Source organism: Canis lupus, chromosome 16, assembly GCF_048164855.1.
Source record: "Canis lupus baileyi chromosome 16, mCanLup2.hap1, whole genome shotgun sequence".
NCBI classification, from domain to species: Eukaryota; Metazoa; Chordata; class Mammalia; order Carnivora; family Canidae; genus Canis; species Canis lupus.
In genome coordinates this window covers 15,612,555-15,631,788 of record NC_132853.1, presented here as the reverse complement: position 1 = coordinate 15,631,788, position 19,234 = coordinate 15,612,555, and the positions used below count along the sequence as shown (strand labels likewise).

At 39.5% G+C, this 19,234-nt stretch overlaps 1 protein-coding gene across 8 annotated transcripts in view; it reads right to left on the bottom strand.

Moving 5' to 3' along the window:
- Positions 1-19,234, bottom strand: part of YWHAE (tyrosine 3-monooxygenase/tryptophan 5-monooxygenase activation protein epsilon) — a 55,124-nt gene that overhangs the window by 4,678 nt on the left and 31,212 nt on the right. For all 8 annotated transcript variants that reach the window (XM_072779121.1, XM_072779118.1, XM_072779122.1 and 5 more), the window contains 4 exons: positions 9,580-9,779; positions 5,065-5,171; positions 4,186-4,392; positions 958-1,094 (listed from right to left, as the gene is read on the bottom strand). In XM_072779121.1, the coding sequence (XP_072635222.1) occupies positions 958-1,094; positions 4,186-4,392; positions 5,065-5,171; positions 9,580-9,779 (651 nt within the window). The remainder of the gene's footprint in view (positions 1-957; positions 1,095-4,185; positions 4,393-5,064; positions 5,172-9,579; positions 9,780-19,234) is intronic.

Genomic DNA, 19,234 nt, shown 5'->3' with positions numbered 1-19,234 from the left:
ACTAACAGACTATACAGCCTCAAGCAATGCAACATATGCTTCAGAGTCCTTAAAGGATCTGCAACTTAAATTGACAAAACTTTTTGTTTCCACTCCACATACCACCAACTATAGAGCTATAGCTCATAAAATGCGCATGCCACACTAGTTTATGTGCCCCATGCCCTCTCCTCAACTCTTCAACAATCTATCATGGATAAAAAAGGATTATTTGGGATAAATAAAGAATAAGAATAAAATCTCCTTTAAAATCAACAATTATGACAAATTTGGGCATTTAGAATAAATATTAACCCCCCATCACAAGACTAAGTTTTGTAAAATAATATTTATAACTAAAAACAAACAATAACAACAAAACAGAGACTATATCAGACCTCTTACAGACAAAAAGCAGGACATTCCATTTGCTTTATAAAATCCAGAGACAAGTTCCTTCTTTAAAGATTTCCAGAGAAAATGGTTCATAAATATTTACTGACACCATCTAGTTTTTTTTTTTTTTTTGACACCATCTAGTTTTAACCTCAGGATACCAGTCAGCCAAAGCAGTGATCATGACAATCAAATACAATCTTAGATCCCTAAAATTGAATCTGAGAAAAAGAAAATGAGCTGATTCCTGTCTCCATTTTCCAAAACACAGTGAGAGAAAAAAACTAAGGTTAGCAAATATCATTAGAGACAAAACTTTTAAATCTTTTAACTTTTAAATCTTTGAATATTAAAAAGATCCCCCTTTCCAAGGAGGTCTTTTATATTATTAACATACAGTCCCAAATGGAAATTGTACTTTGAGATCATTTGCTATAAAAACAATAATTAAAATTTGATAGTTTGTTGGGGGATAGGCTGAGTCTAAACTGTAGCTTAGTATGAAGAAATACCAAGGAATTCCTAAGAGTAAAAATATCCAATAGCTGAAAAGAGATGCATTTAACTTCGGAGTTTCCTTACCATCACCCTGCATGTCTGAAGTCCATAGTGTCAGATTATCACGTAACAACTGCATGATAAGTGTAGAGTCCTTATAGCTTTCTTCACTCAGCGTATCCAGTTCTGCAATTGCATCATCAAAAGCTGCTTTTGCCAACCTAAAATTATTTAATAAATATATTATAGTAATAAAGCCTCAAAACAGAAATGATGTGTTAGAAAAAAAAAAAAGAAATGACGTGTTAGAAATCAATCTTTTTCTTCAGCTATCCCACAGTATATAATACTATCCTGGGTTTAAATACTGTAATAAAGGAAAAATAGATGTAACTGATGAAAATTAATTTTCTATTTAATTTTATAATCTAGCAAATTTGGAGGCATAAAATTGTTAGGAGCACTACTACATTATTTTTTTAAAAAACTCCCCATGTGAGGCTCAAACTCATGACCTCAACCTCGAGGTCAAGAGTCACATGCTCTACCTACTGAGCTAGCCAGGCACCCCAGAACACCACTTCTTACTAGGCTTTTGACAAGCCTATCAATAAACAGAATATAGACTAAATAAATTCTATCCTGAACCAACCAAAATATAGGCATAATAAAAGTATTACCAAGTTCTAGTCAACAGCTCACGTTTTTAAAAAATTTTATGTATTTATTCATGAGACACATACATAGAAGAGAGAAGAGAGAGAGAGAGAGAGCCAGAGACCTAGGCAGAGGGAGAAGCAGGCTTCTTGTGGGGAGCCTATGTGGGACTTGATCCCAGGACCCCGGGATCATGACTTGAGCCGAAGGCAGATATCTGGCTCAACCACTAAGCCAGCCAAGCATTAACAGCTCACTTATTTAATAAAATTTTAATGCAAAAAGATGAAATGTTAGTTCAGTTTATTTCCGAAGAATTTAATGTTAACAGAAGCCAAAAATGGGGGGAGGGGCAATATAGAACCCACAAAAATGTATGTAAGCTATTCGTTAGAATTTAAAAGAAACAACATTTACTGGATATATTGTATGATGTATACCAAGTGATGTGGAACACTGGTGGAGAAACAGAAGAGAGGGAAAAAACAATCTCAGTCCACAGTGAATATCTAGAAAATAGAGGACTGACATATAAAACCATTATAAAACAAGTATGAAGTGCTTCTCTGGAGAAAATACTTCAGAAACCCTAGAGGACAAGAAAAAGGAAAAATCAAATATAAACTCATCTTAAAGGGTAGGGAAAAGAATGAATGCACACTTAAGATTAAAGCAAATGCATAAAAATAAAGGCATGGAGAAGACTTAACTCCAAGTGATATGTGGGACAAGCAGACTGGAGAATGACAATGAAAGACCCAATCAATACTATTAGCTGAACAGAGATAGCTATAACTTCTTCAGCTGAGACCTGTACCTGTTTAAACTCGACGAGGCATTTAGAATGTTTTTATTTTTAAGTATTTATTTTTAAAGATTTTATTAATTCATGAGAGACAGAGAGAGGCAGAGACACAGGCAGAGGGAGAAGCAGGCTTCCCATGGGAGCCGAATGTGGGACTCCACCCCAGGACCCTGGGATCACAACCTGAGCCAAAGGCAGACGCTCAACCACTGAGCCACCCAGGTGCCCTTAGAATGTTTTTAGATGAATAAATAATGGTCTGCATTCAAATGAATCCACCTCACAAAAGGACAATCTCTCCCTTTCATCGAGTATCTGATCCCTACATACTGAAGACTGTAAACTATAAACAACAAATACATTATACCAATTATATGAAGTACCTAAAATAGGCAAATTCACAAAGAGAAAAGGTAGAAATAACTGGAGTCAAGGGTGGGCGAATCTGGACAATGACCCGGTACCAGTTAGTGTTTGTTTCAGGTGATTAAAAAGTTTTGGAAATAACTTAGTGGTGACAGTTACACAATATTGCAGGTGTATTTAATGCCATTCAATTATACAACTTAAAAATGGTTAGAAGAATGAGGGGCGCCTGAGTGGCTCAGTCATGAAGAATCTGATTCTTGATTTCAACTCAGGTTATGATCTCAGTGTCATAGGACCAAGTTCTGCATCAGCTCTGAGCCCAGCAGGGAGTCTGCTGGAGATTCTCTTTGCACCCCACCCCCACTCACTCATTATCTCTAAAATAAATAAATCTTTTGGGTGGCTGGGTGGCTCAGTCCATTGACCATCTGCTGTTGGCTGAGGTCATGATTTTAGGGTCCTGGGATCGAGCCCTGCAGGGAGTCTCCCTCCCTCTCTCTGCTCATGCTCTCCCTCCCTCTCAAATAAATAAAATCCTTAAAATTAAAATAATAATAATAATAAATCTTTAAAAAAATGGTTAGAGTGATAAACTGTTATATTTTGCAATAACTTTTACAAGAAAAAGCCATGTACATAGAGGTAGCCCTTAAATTTCTATCTGTATCAAATATTGGCAACAATCTAAAATACATATGAGGGAATTATTAACATAGAAAGATGGAAAACTATTCATATTAGAATAGAAAATACAAAATATGTACACTAAGAGCCTAACTATGTTAACATACCTACAAATGACTAAAAGCTCATATATAAAAAAAAAGAAAATAGGGATCCCTGGGTGGCGCAGTGGTTTAGCGCCTGCCTTTGGCCCAGGGCGCGATCCTGGAGACCCGGGATTGAATCCCACGTCAGGCTCCCGGTGCATGGAGCCTGCTTCTCCCTCTGCCTGTGTCTCTGCCTCTCTCTCTCTCTCTCTCTCTCTCTGTGTGACTATCATAAATAAATAAAATTTAAAAAAAAAGAATAATTCTATTCTAAATCCACCCTCTGGGACACCTAGGTGGCTCAGCGGTTGAATGCCTGCCTTCGGTCCAGGGTGTGATCCTGGGGTCCTGGGATGGAGTCCCACCTCAAGCTCCCTGCATGGAGCCTGCTTCTCTCTCTGCCTGTGTCTCTCATTAACAAATAAAATCTTAAAAAAATAATAATAATAATAATTCCACCCTCCCACTAACAAGTTAAAATTTCAACCTACCAACCAAAATTGTCCCCATCAACATAATCTAAAACTGCTATCCTAGTGAACAGAGATAGAGTCGGTCTTAAAATAATCCAAAGAAGTTTCATTAAAAGCCAAAAGAATTCTTACATGTCCAAGGCCACAAAGGCAATCCCAGGAAATAAGACAAATAATTCTCTCTTGTAATGTTTTTCACTTTCCCAGTGAGAACTTTTGTTTCTCTTCCATGACTTACCTGCAGGCACGGTCGGGGGAATTAAGAATTTCATAGTAGAATACAGAAAAGTTGAGAGCAAGACCTAAGCGAATTGGATGCGTTGGTGGAAGTTCTGTCATTGCAATATCACTAGCAGCTTTATAAGCCACTAGGCTGTTCTCTGCAGCCTCCTTCCTGTCATTTCCTGTGGCAAATTCAGCCAGATACCTGTGGTAGTCCCCTTTCCTAAAACAAAACAAAATAAAACAAATAGAATTAGGAAGAATGCTTTTTAAATGAAAGTAAACTGTTAAAATTTTTCTATAATCTATAAAATGAAATGTAACAAAAATTATTTTAATAATCAGCATGTATACTTCAATAACTTCACTCTATCAGGAAAGACTATTCAGTTTTCCTTCTCAGAGTTCAGAATACTAAATATAAGCAAAATCTTAGAGAAATTAATTGAAAAGCCTCTAAAAAAAAAAAATCAATAAATTTATTGCCAACTAGAATTAAACATAAAAAAGTGGTTCCAAAAAATGGCATGACAGTTAATTGTGAAATAAAACTTCTACATAAAACATTAAAACTGAACTATGTAATGTATTGCAACAGTTGATGGGTTAACTCCACACAAAAACAAATGAAAAGAGGTAAAACCTAGTACTCTTATAGTAAATAGTCTGAGCATCTTAAATGCAACAATAACTGTTCATTAGCAGTGAATATGCAAATGAGCACTCTAAGTTTTGAAAATCATTCCTCCCATATAACTATCCTTTAAACATTAAACAATTATTCTTAAATAAAAGTTGAACACCTACACAAAAAAGTGATAATTCAAAAAAAAAGTGATAATTCTAAGGGGGCTAACATTTAATCTGACATTTTCCCTTCTAGTATAGAACCTACATTTTATAATAGAAAACCTTGGACTCGCCAGTGTTAGCTGCTGGAATGAGGTGTTTGTCCAGTACATCCAGAATGTCACAACAGATTAACTTTAGCTCAGTCTCAACCTGAAAAAAAAAGTAAAAAATTGTTTGTTTACTTAATTGTAACATGAATTACGACATATTTGCCCACTGGTTTTGAGGAAGAGAGCCAGAGTAAACAGAATACACATCTCTATCTAAATCTTTTTTAAAAATTTTTATAAATAAATAAATAAATAAATAAATAAATTTTAAAAATGCTGAATCTCCCCTGCTCTTGATTTTAAAAAAAGCAGAGAAAAGCTGTCTCCAGGTTAGACATTATCTTCCTTCTACATGCTAAAAAACAAAAACCAAAACCAACCCCCTACACACACACACACACACACACACACACACACACACACACACACGGGCAACCTGGTTGGCTCAGCTGGTGGAGCATGTGACTCTCAATCTCATAGTTATTCAAACCTCACGTGAGGTATAAAGATTACTTAAAAATAAAATCGTTTTCTTTTTAAAGAAGATTTTATTTATTTATTCATGAGAGACAGAGAGACAGAGAGAGAGAGAGAGAAGCAGAGACACAGGCAGAGGGAGAAGCAGGCTCCATGCAGGGAGCCCGACATGGGACTGGATCCCGGGTCTCTGGGATCACACCCCGGGCTGAAGGCAGCGCTAAACCACTGAGCCACCCGGGCTGCCCTTGAAAATAAAATCTAAACAAACACACCAACCCAACAACCTCATGGTTTTAGCTACAGAACTGAGTATAATACTGATTGCTATTTACAAGTGCTGCATACTTAATTAGCATATTTAACAAGGTAGAAACTATGTCTCTATTTACATGGGGAAACGATTATATAGTATTTAGCCAAAAGGAGGAGAGCTAGGATCTGAACCAATGTAGGCTATAAAGCCTAAGGTCACAGCTTCTAAGGGATGGAATAAAAATTAAAAAGCTAGGGCAGCCCAGGTGGCTCAGCGGTTTAGTGCCGCCTTCAGCCCAGGGTGTGATCCTGGAGACCCGGGATAGAGTCCCGTGTCGGGCTCCCTGCGAGAAGCCTGCTTCTCCCTCTGCCTAGGTCTCTGCCTCTCTCTGTGTCTCTCTCACAAATCAAATAAAATCTTAAAAAACAAAACAAAACAAAACAAAACAAAAAACAAAACAAAAAAAAAAACAGGGCAGCCCCCATGGCACAGTGGTTTAGCACCGCCTGCAGCCTGGGGTGTGATCCTGGAGACCCGGGATCAAGTCCCGCGTCGGGATCCCTGCATGGAGCCTGCTTCTCCCTCTGCCTGGGTCTCTGCCTCTCTTACTCTGTGTCTCTCATGAATAAATAAATAAAATCTTAAAAAAAAAATTCAAACCTAGACACAGCCTGCCTCCAGTGCTCACATTCCTAACCACTACTATGCTCAACAGCCAATCATTTGAGTGGCTCAGATCCACAGTCCACCATGACACCAAAAATGCTTATACTCAAGTAAATATTGCCACTCATCTCAATTTATCATACTAAAAATGCATACCACCACAAACACACATAATTATTTGGGCCCTTTCCACTGTAAAGAATTCCCCCACTCTCTCTTCTCCTGTAATCTCATCCTGATTCTATGTTAAACTAGCTCCTTCCTGAAAAACTTACCTCCTTTGTGGCTTTTTAAGTGGCGATTACTGTAGAGACAAGACAATTTCTGGATTCGCTCAGTTCCCCACTAAGTCAGTATTACTCCAAACTGTTCCTATTTGGAAGCTCATCTTCAACTTAATTTCTTTTTCTTTTCTTTTTTCTTTTTTAAAGATTTTATTCACTCATTCATGAGAGATACAGAGTGAGAGAGGCAGAGACACAGGAAGAGGGAGAAGCAGGCTCCATGCACGGGGCCAGACATGGGACCTGATCCCGGGTCCCCAGGATCACACCCCGGGCCAAAGGAGGTGCTAAACCGCTGAGCCACCGGGGCTGCCCTTCAATTTAATTTCTAAGAATCTGTTCTCAGTCAGTGGATCTCTATAGGCCTTTCACTCACATTCAGTCTACCTCTTCAATTCCTGGCATCACATCCGTGTTCCTTTCAACACAGTTGTTCTTTGATCTTTTCTCTATGACCTTATTTGTCAACATCCCTAATTGTACTGCTTTAACCCAACAAGTTGTAAATTCTAGTATTTCACAATCGGAATGTAACTTCCTTTTTTTTATTTCCTTTATTCCTGGTTAATCCGTACTTAGGGACACATCAAGACACCCAGCCTCTTGAATCTTTCATCTTTATCAGTCCTACTCTTTGCTTCCTGCTTCCTTTCTTACTTACTCCAAATCCCACAATTTAGCACAGCCTTTTCTCTCTTCAGCACTTCTAATTTTCTCATTTCATCATCCTGCTGAGACACCAAACTTTTCTACTGACAATCCATATTCTTATTCCAACATATTTGAGGTTAATGGACACACTGATAGCATATAACTTCTTTGTGGCTCTAGGTATGTTACTTAATCACTCAGAACCTCAGTTTCCTCATCTATAAAGCAGAACAATAACCTATTCTTTACAGGGTCATTATATGTACTAATAAATATCTCCCCACTCAGAACAGTGTCCAACAAAAGTAGAAATAATAAATAAATGTAGTTTCTGTTTTCCCATTGCCCACGCTACTTTGTGAGTGGTTCCTGTAATTTTCCTTGCTGTATTCTAAATGGGTTTATATACCTGTCTCTTCCACCAGGATCAGTTTCTCAGCAGTACTCCTATTGACATTTTGGACCAGGTAATTCTTTGTTGTGTGGTGCTGTCCCATGCATGATAGAATATATAACAAGCAGCATCCCTGTCTGTACCAACTGGATACCAGTAGCACCCTTCAAGTCGTTGACAGCCAAAAATGTCTTCAAAAGATTTGCCAAATGTTTTGAGGGGCAAAATCACCCCCTAGTTGAAAACCATGAACTAGGGACACATGGATGGCTCAGCGGTTGAGTGTCTGCCTTTGGCTCAGGGCCTGATCCTGGATTCCTGTGATGGAGTCCCACATTGGGCTCCTTGCGTGGAGCTTGCTTCTCCTCCCTCTACCTGTGTCTCTTCCTCTCTTTCTAGGGAAGGGGAAGGAAAGGAAATAAAACTATGAACTAGGGATACTGGGTGGCTCAGTGGTTGAGTGCCTGTCTTCAGCCCAGGGCATGATCCCAGGGTTCTGGGATTGAGTCTCACACCAGGCTCCCTGTGGGGAGCCTGCTTCTCCCTCTGCCTCTCTCTGTGTCTCTCATGAATAGATAAAAGTCCCGAGATCGAGTCCCACGTGGGGCTGCCGGGATGGAGCCTGTTTCTCCCTCTGTGTCTCTGCCTCTCTCTCTCTCTCTCATGAATGAATGAATTTTTTTAAAAAAGAACACCGTGAACTAGATCAATGGTTATTGTACTTTTCCACCAAAATTCACATTAAGAAAAATTACATATATTTACATATACAAATGTAACATCTGAAACAGTAACTTCATGAGATGTCCAATGCCCTCTAACATTTTATATTAAAAAACAAGGACCGGGTGCCTGGGTGGTTCAGTGTCTGCCTTTGGCTCAGGTAATAATCCCAGGGTCCTGGGGATCGAGTCCTGCATTGGGCTCCCCACAAGGAGCCTGCTTCGCCCTCTGCCTGTCTCTGCCTCTGTGTCTCTCATGAATAAATAAATCTAAAAAAATATAAGTAAATAATTTTTTTAAAAAACAGACTGAGCCTCCATTAAGGAGGCTATATAATATGTATCTGTCTCATCTTTACACCCATAGCACCCAGCAAATTCTGTGATTCATAACAAGTACAAATATACTCGCTCAATTCTCCTGAATGGTAATTCCCAGTCACTCACTATAGCATTTTGCAGCTAACTACAACAAAAAAAAAACTGGTTCTCTACCTGTGTGGTGCTTAAAATTGAACACCCTCTGCAGCTTCTGTAGAAAAATAGTTTACCTCTTTCCTGAAATATTGTATAGCCCATAATCTCTTAATTCCAGGTAAGTAAAAAATGCAAATCAACTAAATAGAATATGTATTTTATGCATATTTAACTCATGAGTACTAGGCCGTCATCTAAAATATCCAAAACCTAGGACAACTTGTTGGCTTAATTAGAAAAAGCATGAGACTCCTGATCCTGGGGGTCATGAATTCAAGTTCCACATCAGGGTAAAGATTACTTAAATAAATAAAACTTTAAAATAAAACAGCCAAAACCTAAGGCAACCTTTTTGTTTAATTTTTTTTTTTAATTTATGAGAGAGAGAGAGAGAGAGAGAGAGAGGCAGAGACACAGGCAGAGGGAGAAGCAGGCTCCATGCACTGGGAGCCCGATGTGGGATTCGATCCCGCGTCTCCGGGATCGTGCCCTGGGCCAAAGGCAGGCACCAAACCGCTGCGCCACCCAGGGATCCCATAAGGCAACTTTCTTTAAAGATGTCTAGGATATGATAATCTCACCATTTGCCGATATTCCCGGATCATTTTTAGTTTGTCTTCTCCTCCCTTGTTTTCTTCTTTCTGTTCAATGCTGCTGATTATTCTCCAGGAAGCTCTTCTGGCTCCAATCACATTTTTATATGCAACAGATAGGAGGTTTCTTTCTTCAACTGTCAACTCCACATCCATCCCTGCTACTTTCTTCATTGATTCCACCATTTCTATAAAGGAAAAGAGAAGTAAAATCAGACCATACAAAGTAAGTTTTGATATACAATACCCCTTTTACAATAGAACTCTTTTTTTCTGTCAAACTAGTGTAAAAAGTAAGAATCTTAACAAAAATACAATAATCAAAACTAACGAGTAAGGGTACCTGGGTGGTTCAGTTGGTTGAGCCTCTGCCTTAGTCTCGGGTCTTGAGCCCTGCACTGGGCTCCCAACTCAGTGGGGAAGAGTATGCTTGTCTCTCTCCCTATACCCCTCTCTCCCTCTCAAATAAATCTTTTTTTAAAAGGAGTAAAAAACTGGGATGCCTGGGTGGCTCAGCAGTGAGTGTCTGCCTTCAGCTCAGGGCGTGGTCCCAGGGTCCTGGGATAGAGTCCTGGATCGGGCTCCCGGCATGGAAGCCTGTTTTTCCCTCTGCCTGTGTCTCTGCCTCTTTCTGTGTCTCTCGTGAATAAATAATATTTTTTAAAAAGGAGTAAAAAACTAAAAACATATAAAACAAAGTAAACTAAAAGCCTAGAATAAGAGAATCTGCAATATAAGTTCTATGTAAACAAAAGTTCATATAGTACCTAGTGTAATTCACAGCAAGGTTTGGAAACATCTCATTAAATAAGGGAACTAAGAAGGCACACCTGCCCATTTCCCAGTAAAAATAATTAAGCTGACAGTTTAGACAAAAATTAAAGAGTTATAGGCTCTAGAAGCACCTGGGTGGCAGTCAGTTGAGTATCCGACTCTTGGTTTTGGCTCAGGTCATGATCTCAGGGTGGTAAGACCAAGCCGGGTGCTCAGTACAGAGTCGGCTTCTGTTTCTCTTTCCCTCTGCTTCTGCCCCTCCCCGCCCTCCTCGCTGCTCTCTCTTTGAAATAAATATTTTTTTAGGGATCGCTGGGTGGCGCAGCAGTTTGGTGCCTGCCTTTGGCCCGGGGCGCGATCCTGGAGACCAGGGATCGAATCCCACATCGGGCTCCCGGTGCATGGAGCCTGCTTCTCCCTCTGCCTGTGTCTCTGCCTCTCTCTCTCTCTCTCTCTGTGACTATCATGAATAAATAAATAAAATCTTAAAAAAAAAATGAAATAAATATTTTTTTAAAAAGTTATAGGCTCTAGGGATCCCTGGGTGGCGCAGCGGTTTGGCGCCTGCCTTTGGCCCAGGGCGCGATCCTGGAGACCTGGGATCGAATCCCACATCGGGCTCCCGGTGCATGGAGCCTGCTTCTCCCTCTGCCTATGTCTCTGCCTCTCTCTCTCTCTCTCATAAATAAATAAAAATTAAAAAAAGTTATAGGCTCTAAAATAGATTTTCTTACAAATAAATTATTTCCCAATTAAATCCAAATAAATTGTATTTTCAAAAATAAGGAAGTTGGAGGAAAGAGCATTCATATAGCAAACATACACATTTGAGCATTTGGTTAATCACACATACAAACCAAACTTATCTTTGGGTGTTTCCATCCTTCTTAAGAAGGGACACTGTTCACCTACTATGAATTTCAATTTATCAGCAAAACTCGTGATGGTTCCTATTTGTTACCACTAGGTGGCGACCAAAGAAAGGGGCCCAGATAAATCTTAGGAGATACCCAAGTAAAGGAAAAAACAGGTAACAAACACAATCCACATGAGGCGCCCCTGGGTGGCTCAGTTGGTTAAGTATCGGACTCTAGATCTACACTTAAGTCTTGATCGCAGGGCCATGAGTTCAAGCCCCACACTGGATGTGGTGCCTACTTAAAACAAAGGGCACCTGGGTGGCTCAGTTAAGCATCTGGCTCAGGTCATGATCTCAGGGTTGTGAGATCAAGCGCTCTCCCTCCCTACTGCACGCATGCTCTCTCTCAAATCTTTAAAAAAATTTTCAGATAAAACAATGGAATGCAAATGAAAAACGAAAAAAAGCTCAATGAACAGTAACCTAATAAATACATTAATGAAAATTATGCTTTTAGAAAAGACTAAAATGCCATATTATCATATGGCTCTTCAACTTTACTGATTGAGAATCTTTAAGACCCAAGGATCTACACATTGTATCTTTTCATTTTTTTAAAGATTTTATTTATTTATTTATTTATTCATTCATTCATTCATTCATGAGAGAGAGAGAGAGAGAAGGGCAGGCAGAGACACAGGCAGAGGGAGAAGCAGGCTCCACGCAGGGAGCCGGACGTGGGACTTGATCCCGGGTCTCCAGGATCACGCCACGGGCTGAAGGCAGCGCTAAACCGCTGAGCCACCCAGGCTGCCCAGGATCTACATTTTAACAAGCACCCTAAGCATACATTAACATTCTAAACATGAGCAATACCTTAAGACATGATGCAGATGGTAACTTTATGAAACACTGCATAATAAATTGTTTAATCCCAGGGAAATACGTTCAAAAACATCCTTTCAGGAATATCAGGAAATTAATAGAAACATTAAGATGGTAAGGTCTTTGGAAAACAGTTTGGTCGTTTTGGTGTTTTTTTTTTCTTTAAGATTTTATTTATTTACTCATGAGAGAGGCAGAGACACGGGCAGAGGGAGAAGCAGGCTCCTCACAGGGAGCCCAATGTGGGACTCTATCCCCAGAGTCACGCCCTGAGCCAAAAAGCAGACAATCACTGAGCCTCCAAAGCGTCCCCAGTTTAGTAGTTCTTATACAATTGGAACACCCTAAGACTTAGCAATTCTAGTACTAGATATTACCCAAGAGAAACGAAAATTTATCTCCACAAAGACGTTTTACACAAATGTTCACAGCAACTTTATTCAAAATAGCTAAGGTGAAAACAATCCCAAAAGTCCGTGTATACAGTGGAATACTATTCAAGAACAAAAAATAAACCATGGGTACAAGTAACAACATGGATGAGTTACGAAATCATGCTAATTGAAAAAAGCCAGACCAGAAAAGGCTGTATAATTCACTTTAAGTTATATAAAATGCAAAATTAGGAGTGCAGGGGGCGGGGGGGGGGGGTGGCCTCAGTGGTTGAGTGCCTTGCCTTTGGCTCAGGTTGTGATCCTGGGGTCCTGGGATCAAGTACTGCATCAGGCTCCCCCCACAGTAAGCCTGCTTCTCCCTCTGCCTATGTCTCTGCCTCTCTATGGCTCTCATGGATAAATAAAATAACTTTTTAAGAATGCAAAATTATGAAGACAGCAAGTAAGTGGGATGGGGGTGAAACGAGGGAGGCTTGTGTGCAAAGGAAATCTGGAGTAAAAAGAATGCTCTGCTGTGGTGGTTATACATCTGAATAGATTTATCAAACACTGAACTGTATGGCTTAATACTTGAATAACACAGGAGAAAAAAAAAAAAAAACAACACAGGAGAGCAGACCCACCAGGCAGTCACAGTCTGAAATCCAAGTATACCTAATGACTCCCCAAAAACTTTACTGATAATCTGTTGACCAGAAGCCTTGCTGATAATCAGCACATATTTGTGCATGTTATATGTATTATATACTGTATTCTACAATAAAGTAAGCTAGAGAAAAGAAAATGCTATAAAGAAAATCAAGAGAAAAAGCATTCACAGTACTATACTGGATTTACGGGGGGGAAGGGGACACACACACATATAAGTGTACATGTAAGTGTACACCCACACAGTTCAAACCTATGTGTTCAAGAGTCAACTGTACATGGAAAGAAGATCTATTTTATTGCATACAAATACTTTAATAAGATGTATTTTTAAATGTAATTCTGAAACATTAAAGAATGATTAGGAAGTACAGTAACAAGACCATTAATTCATTTGTGGAAGCCTGAAAGCATCCCCCCACCCCTTTAAACTAGTCATGAAAAAAAAAGCTAAATTCAGAGGCAGCAGAGTCAGAGGGTAAATTCAAGATCACTTCCATACTAAGTTTATTTTCAAAAACTAACAAATTGGGACGCCTGGGTGGCTAGGCGGGTGAGCATCTGCCTTTGGCTCGGGTAGTGATCCCAGGGTCCTGGGACTGAGTCCCACATCAGGCTCCCTGCAGGGAGCCTGCTTCTCCCTCTACCTGTGTCTCTGCCTCTGTGTGTCTCTCATGAATAAGTAAATAAAATCTCTTTTAAAAAAGAATATTTTTTTAAAAACTAACAAATTAAAATGCCCCAGAAGAGAACCAGTAATTAGCTTTTCTAAATTGACCCCAACAAAGCAATTTAAAAAATAACTTCGCTACACCAAAAAAGACTATGAATTATCTTAAACTGTAGGACTTTGGAACATTATATAGGGAAAAACTATACACAAATACCTATACCACCAAAAATTTAACAATTATATATGTCTCTGGGTACTATTTCAGATAATTTACATTTCCTTTTCTATGCTCTACAATTTTTCAGCATCTTAATAAAGGTCTTATTTATTTACACATGCACGCACAACTAAGCACAAGCAAGGGAAGCAGCAGGCAGAGGGAGAGGGAGAAGCAGGCTCAATCCCAGGATCCTGGGATCATGACCTGAGCCAAAGGCAGACTCTTAACCGACTTGAGCCACTCAGACATCCCAAAATTTTTTTCCCAACATTTCAACAATTTTTTACAATAATAAAGGGGGGAAATTAAAGCACTCAATGAGGGGCACCTGGGTGGCTCAGTGAGTTAATCATCTGCCTTCAGCTCAGGTCATGATCCCAGGGTTCTGGGATCAGGCCCCATGCTGCAACCTCCTCAGCGGGAAGTCAGCCTCTCCCTCTTCATCTGACTCTCCCTGTTCATACTCTCTCTCACTTGCTCTAATAAAATAAAAATTTAAATAAATACAGCACTCGATGATATCCTATCCCAAATGCAATTAAATATATCCTTCTCTTCATTTAGAAGGCCAAAAACAAGGCAAAAAAGACTATATAGTACAACTACAGAAGCAGTTATCTAGTTTTCCTAACTAACAGCTTTATCTATTTCATTTTATTGATTTTATTAATTTACATATACAATTCACCCACTTAAAATGTAAAATTTAGGGGTGCCTAGGTGGCTCACTTAACACTCAGTTAAGTGTCTGCCTTCGGCTCAGGTCATGATCCCAGCGTCCTGGAATCAAAAGTCCCATACTGGGTTCCCTGCTCCAAGGTGAACCTGCTTCTCTGTCTCTCATGAATAAACAAACTTAAAAATATTTTTAAAAATAAAAAAACAGGGATCCCTGGGTGGCGCAGCGGTTTGGCGCCTGCCTTTGGCCCAGGGCGCGATCCTGGAGACCCGGGATCGAATCCCACATCGGGCCCCCTGTGCATGGAGCCTGCTTCTCCCTCTGCCTATGTCTCTGCCTCTATTTCTCTCTCTATGACTATCATAAATAAATAAAAATTTAAAAAATAAAAAATAAAAAAAATAAAAATAAAAATAAAAAAACAAGATGTACAATTTAGTGGTTCTTAGTATATTCACAAAGTTGTACAACTATGACCACAGCCAATTTTAGAATATATTCATCACGTGAAAAAGAAACACTCCATACCCATTAGTAGTCACACTCTCCACTCAATTCCAACTCCCTCAAAGCTAGGTAACCACTTACCTTCATCCCTATGGATTTACCACTCTAAACATTCCATATAAATGGAAGCATACACAGGCATACTTTGTTTTATTATGCTTTTGTTTTTTTACAAAGCGAAGGTTTGTGGCCACCCTGTATGGGGCAAATCTACCAGGTTCTTCTTTCCAACAGCATTTGTTCATTTCATGTTTCTGTGTTCACATTTCAATTCTTGCAATATTTTGCAATTTTTCATTATTATATTTGTTATGGTGATCTGTGATCTTTGATGGTACTATTGTAATTGTTTTGGGGCACCACAAACCACACCCATATAAGATCATAAACTTAATAAATGTTGTATTCTGTTCCACCAACCTGCCTGCCATTCAGTGCGATGTCATGTCTTCCCACTCTTCACTGTCTCTCCCTCTCTCTTAGGACTACCTATCCTCTGAGACACAATACTGAAATTAGGCCAATTAAGAACCCTACAATGGCCTCTAAATCAAGTGAAAGGAAAAGTCAGTATCTCTCACTATAAATCAAAAGCTACCAATGATTAAGCTTAGTTAAGGCATATTGAAAGCTCAGGCCAAAAGCTAGGCCTCTTAAACCAAGCAATTTGCAAATTGTGAGTGCAAAGTAAAAATTCTTGAAGGAAATACAAAGTGCTATACCAGTTAACACAAGAATGAATAGAGGCAAAAAAACACCCCTATCACTGATAAAGAAAACATTTTAGTGGTCTAGATAGACGATTACCCTATCCACAACATCCCCTTAAGCCAAAACCTCCTACTCCACAGCAAGGCCCTATCTTCCATTTTATGAAGGCTGACACAGGTGAGGAAGCTGCAGAAGAAAAGTTGCAGGACAGCAGGGGTAGGTTCATGAGGTTTAGGGGAGGTGAAGCAGGAAGCATGGACATAGAAGCTACAGCAAGTTATCCAGATCTCACCATCATCATTAAAGGTGGTAACACTAAACAGATTTTTCAGTGTAGACGGAACAACCTTATATTGGAAGACAATACCATCTAAGACTTTCACAGCCAAAGAGAAGCCAATACCAGGCTTCAAAATTTCAAAGGAAAGGCTGACTCTCTTTTAGGTAGGGGCTAATGCAGCTGGTGATTTTAAGTTGAATGCTCACTGACCTTCCTGAAAATCCTAGGCCTTTAAGAATTATGCTAAATCGGGATCCCTGGGTGGTGCAGCAGTTTGGTGCCTGCCTTTGGCCCAGGGCGCGATCCTGGAGACCCGGGATCGGGCTCCAGGTGCATGGAGCCTGCTTCTCCCTCTGCCTGTGTCTCTGCCTCTCTCTCTCTGTGCGTGACTATAATTAAAAAAAACAAAAACAAAAAAACAAAAAAAAAAACACTGAGGGGAGGAGTTCAATAGAGATCACCATTAACAGGAGTTTTGGAAGAGGTTGATTCCAACTTTCATGGATGACTTTGTGTGGGGTTCATGACTTCAGTGGAAGTTAACTGCTGATGTGGTAGAAACAGAAAAAAATAACTAGAATTAGAAGTGGACCTAACCTGGGGTACCTGGCTGGCTCAGACAGTATAGGATGTGGCTCTTTATCTTGTGGTCATGGGCTCAAGACCAATGTGGGGTATAGAAATTACATAAATAAACTTAAAAAAAAAAAAGTGGACCTAATCAAAACCAAAATGAGATGTATCACCTGTCAGAATGGCTAGTATCAAAAAGAAATAACAAGTGTTGGTGAGCATGTGGAGAGAAAGGAACCCTAATGCATTTTTGGTGGAAAGGTAACTGATATAGGATAGGCACTGTGGAAAACAGAATGGAGATTCCTCAAAAAATTAAAAACAGTAATACCATATATTCTAGTAATTCCACTATGATTTACTCAAAGAAAATGAAAAGATATATATGCACCCTGTTTATTGCTGTGTTACTTACAACAGCCAAGATATAGAAGCAACTTAAGTGTCCACTGACAGATAAAGATGTAAGCAATCACACACACACATATATATATATCCTTATAATGGAGTATTACTCAGCCATTAAAAAAGAATGAGATCTTGTCATTTCAACACAAATGGACATAGAGGGTATTGTGCTAAGTATGAAATAAGAGAAAGACAAATACCATATGGTTTCACCTATATAAAAAATCTAAAGAACAAAATAAATTAACAAACAAAAAAGCAGAAAACAGACCCTAAATACAGAAAACAAACTGGTGGTTGCCAGAGCAAAGAAAGTAGAGGCATATGCAAAATGGTGAAGGGGGAGTGGGAAGTACGGGTTTCCAGTATGGAATGACCAAATCACAGGGATGAAGGGTACAGCATAGGGAATATAGTCAGTGGGGTGTAACAGTGTTGTAAGGTGACAGATGGCAGCTACACCTGTGGTGAGCATAGAATAGAGTTGTTGAATCACTACACTGTAAACCTGAAACTAATGTTAACATTGTGTGTAAACTGTACATCAACTTAAAAAAACAACAAAATAAAGTTGGTCTAAAGGCTGACTCAATTGCTTCGATTTCATGATAAAACTAACAAGTTGGGTTGCTTCTTATGAATGGAAAAAAGAAAACAGTTTCTTGAGGTGGAATTTACTCCTGGTTAAGACTGCTGAAATAACATCAAAGCATTTAGAACAGTACTTAGATTTAGTTGATAAAGCAGTGGCAGGGTTTAAGAAGCCTGACTCAATTTTGAAGGAAATTCTACCATCCAGGGTGCACCTGGGTGGCTAGGTTGGTTAAATGTCTGCCTTTGGCTCAGGTTGTGATCTCAAGGTCCTGGGATTAAGCCCCACATAGGGCTCCCTGCTCAGAGGGGAATTTATTTCTCCCCTCTGCGTGCTCACACTCTCTCTTAAAAAAATAAAAAAATAGGGATCCCTGGGTGGCTCAGCGGTTTAGCGCCTGCCTTTGGCCCAGGGCCGACCCTGGAGTCCTGGGATCGAGTCCCGCGTCGGGCTCCTGGCATTGAGCCTGCTTCTCCCTCTGCCTGTGTCTCTGCCTCCCTCTCTCTCTCTCTCTCTAGATCTATCATAAATAAAAATAAATCTTTAAAAAAATAAATAAAATTTAAAAAAAAGAAAAAATTCTACTATATGTAAAATACTTTATAAAACAGCATCCTACAGAGAAATTGCTGCAAAGAAGTTAATCGATGCAGAAAAACTTCATTGTTGCCACAGCTGCCCCTTATCTTCAGTAACCACCACCAGTCAGCATCCATCAACATTAGAGGCAAGACTTTCCACCAGCAAAAAGATGACTCACTGAAAACTCATATATGGTTAGCACTTTTTAGCAATAAAGTATTTTTAACTAAGGTATGTAATTTTTCTTAGACATAAAGCTATTGTATACTTAATAGACTACAGTACAGGGGCGCCTGAGTGGCTCAGTTAAGCATCTGCCATCCACCCGGGTCATGATCCCAAGATTGTGGGATCAAGCCCAGAACCTGGCTCCCTGCTTGGTGGGGAGCCTGCTTCTCCCTCTCCCTCTTCTACTCCCCCTGCCTGTGCTCAATCTAATCTCTCTGTCAAATAAATAAAATCTTGGGCAGCCCAGGTGGCTCAGCGATTTAGCGCCACCTTCAGCCCAGAGCCTGATCCTGGAGGTCCAGGATCGAGTCCTGCATTGGGCTCCCTGCGTGGGGCCTGCTTCTCCCTCTACCTATGTCTCTGATGAATAAATAAATAAATAAATAAATAAATAAATAAATAAAATCTTAAAAGAAAAAACAGACTATAGTATATTGTAAACATAACTTTTACAGGCAATGACAAACCAAAAATATCCGTGTGACTCGCTTATTGCAATGTTCATTTTATTGCAGTAGTCCAGAACCAAACCCTCAATATCTCCAAGTATGCCTGTAATACACTGTCTTTTGTAACTGACTTCTTTCACTTAGCACATCTCTAGGTTCACCCAGAGTGCAGCACCTAAC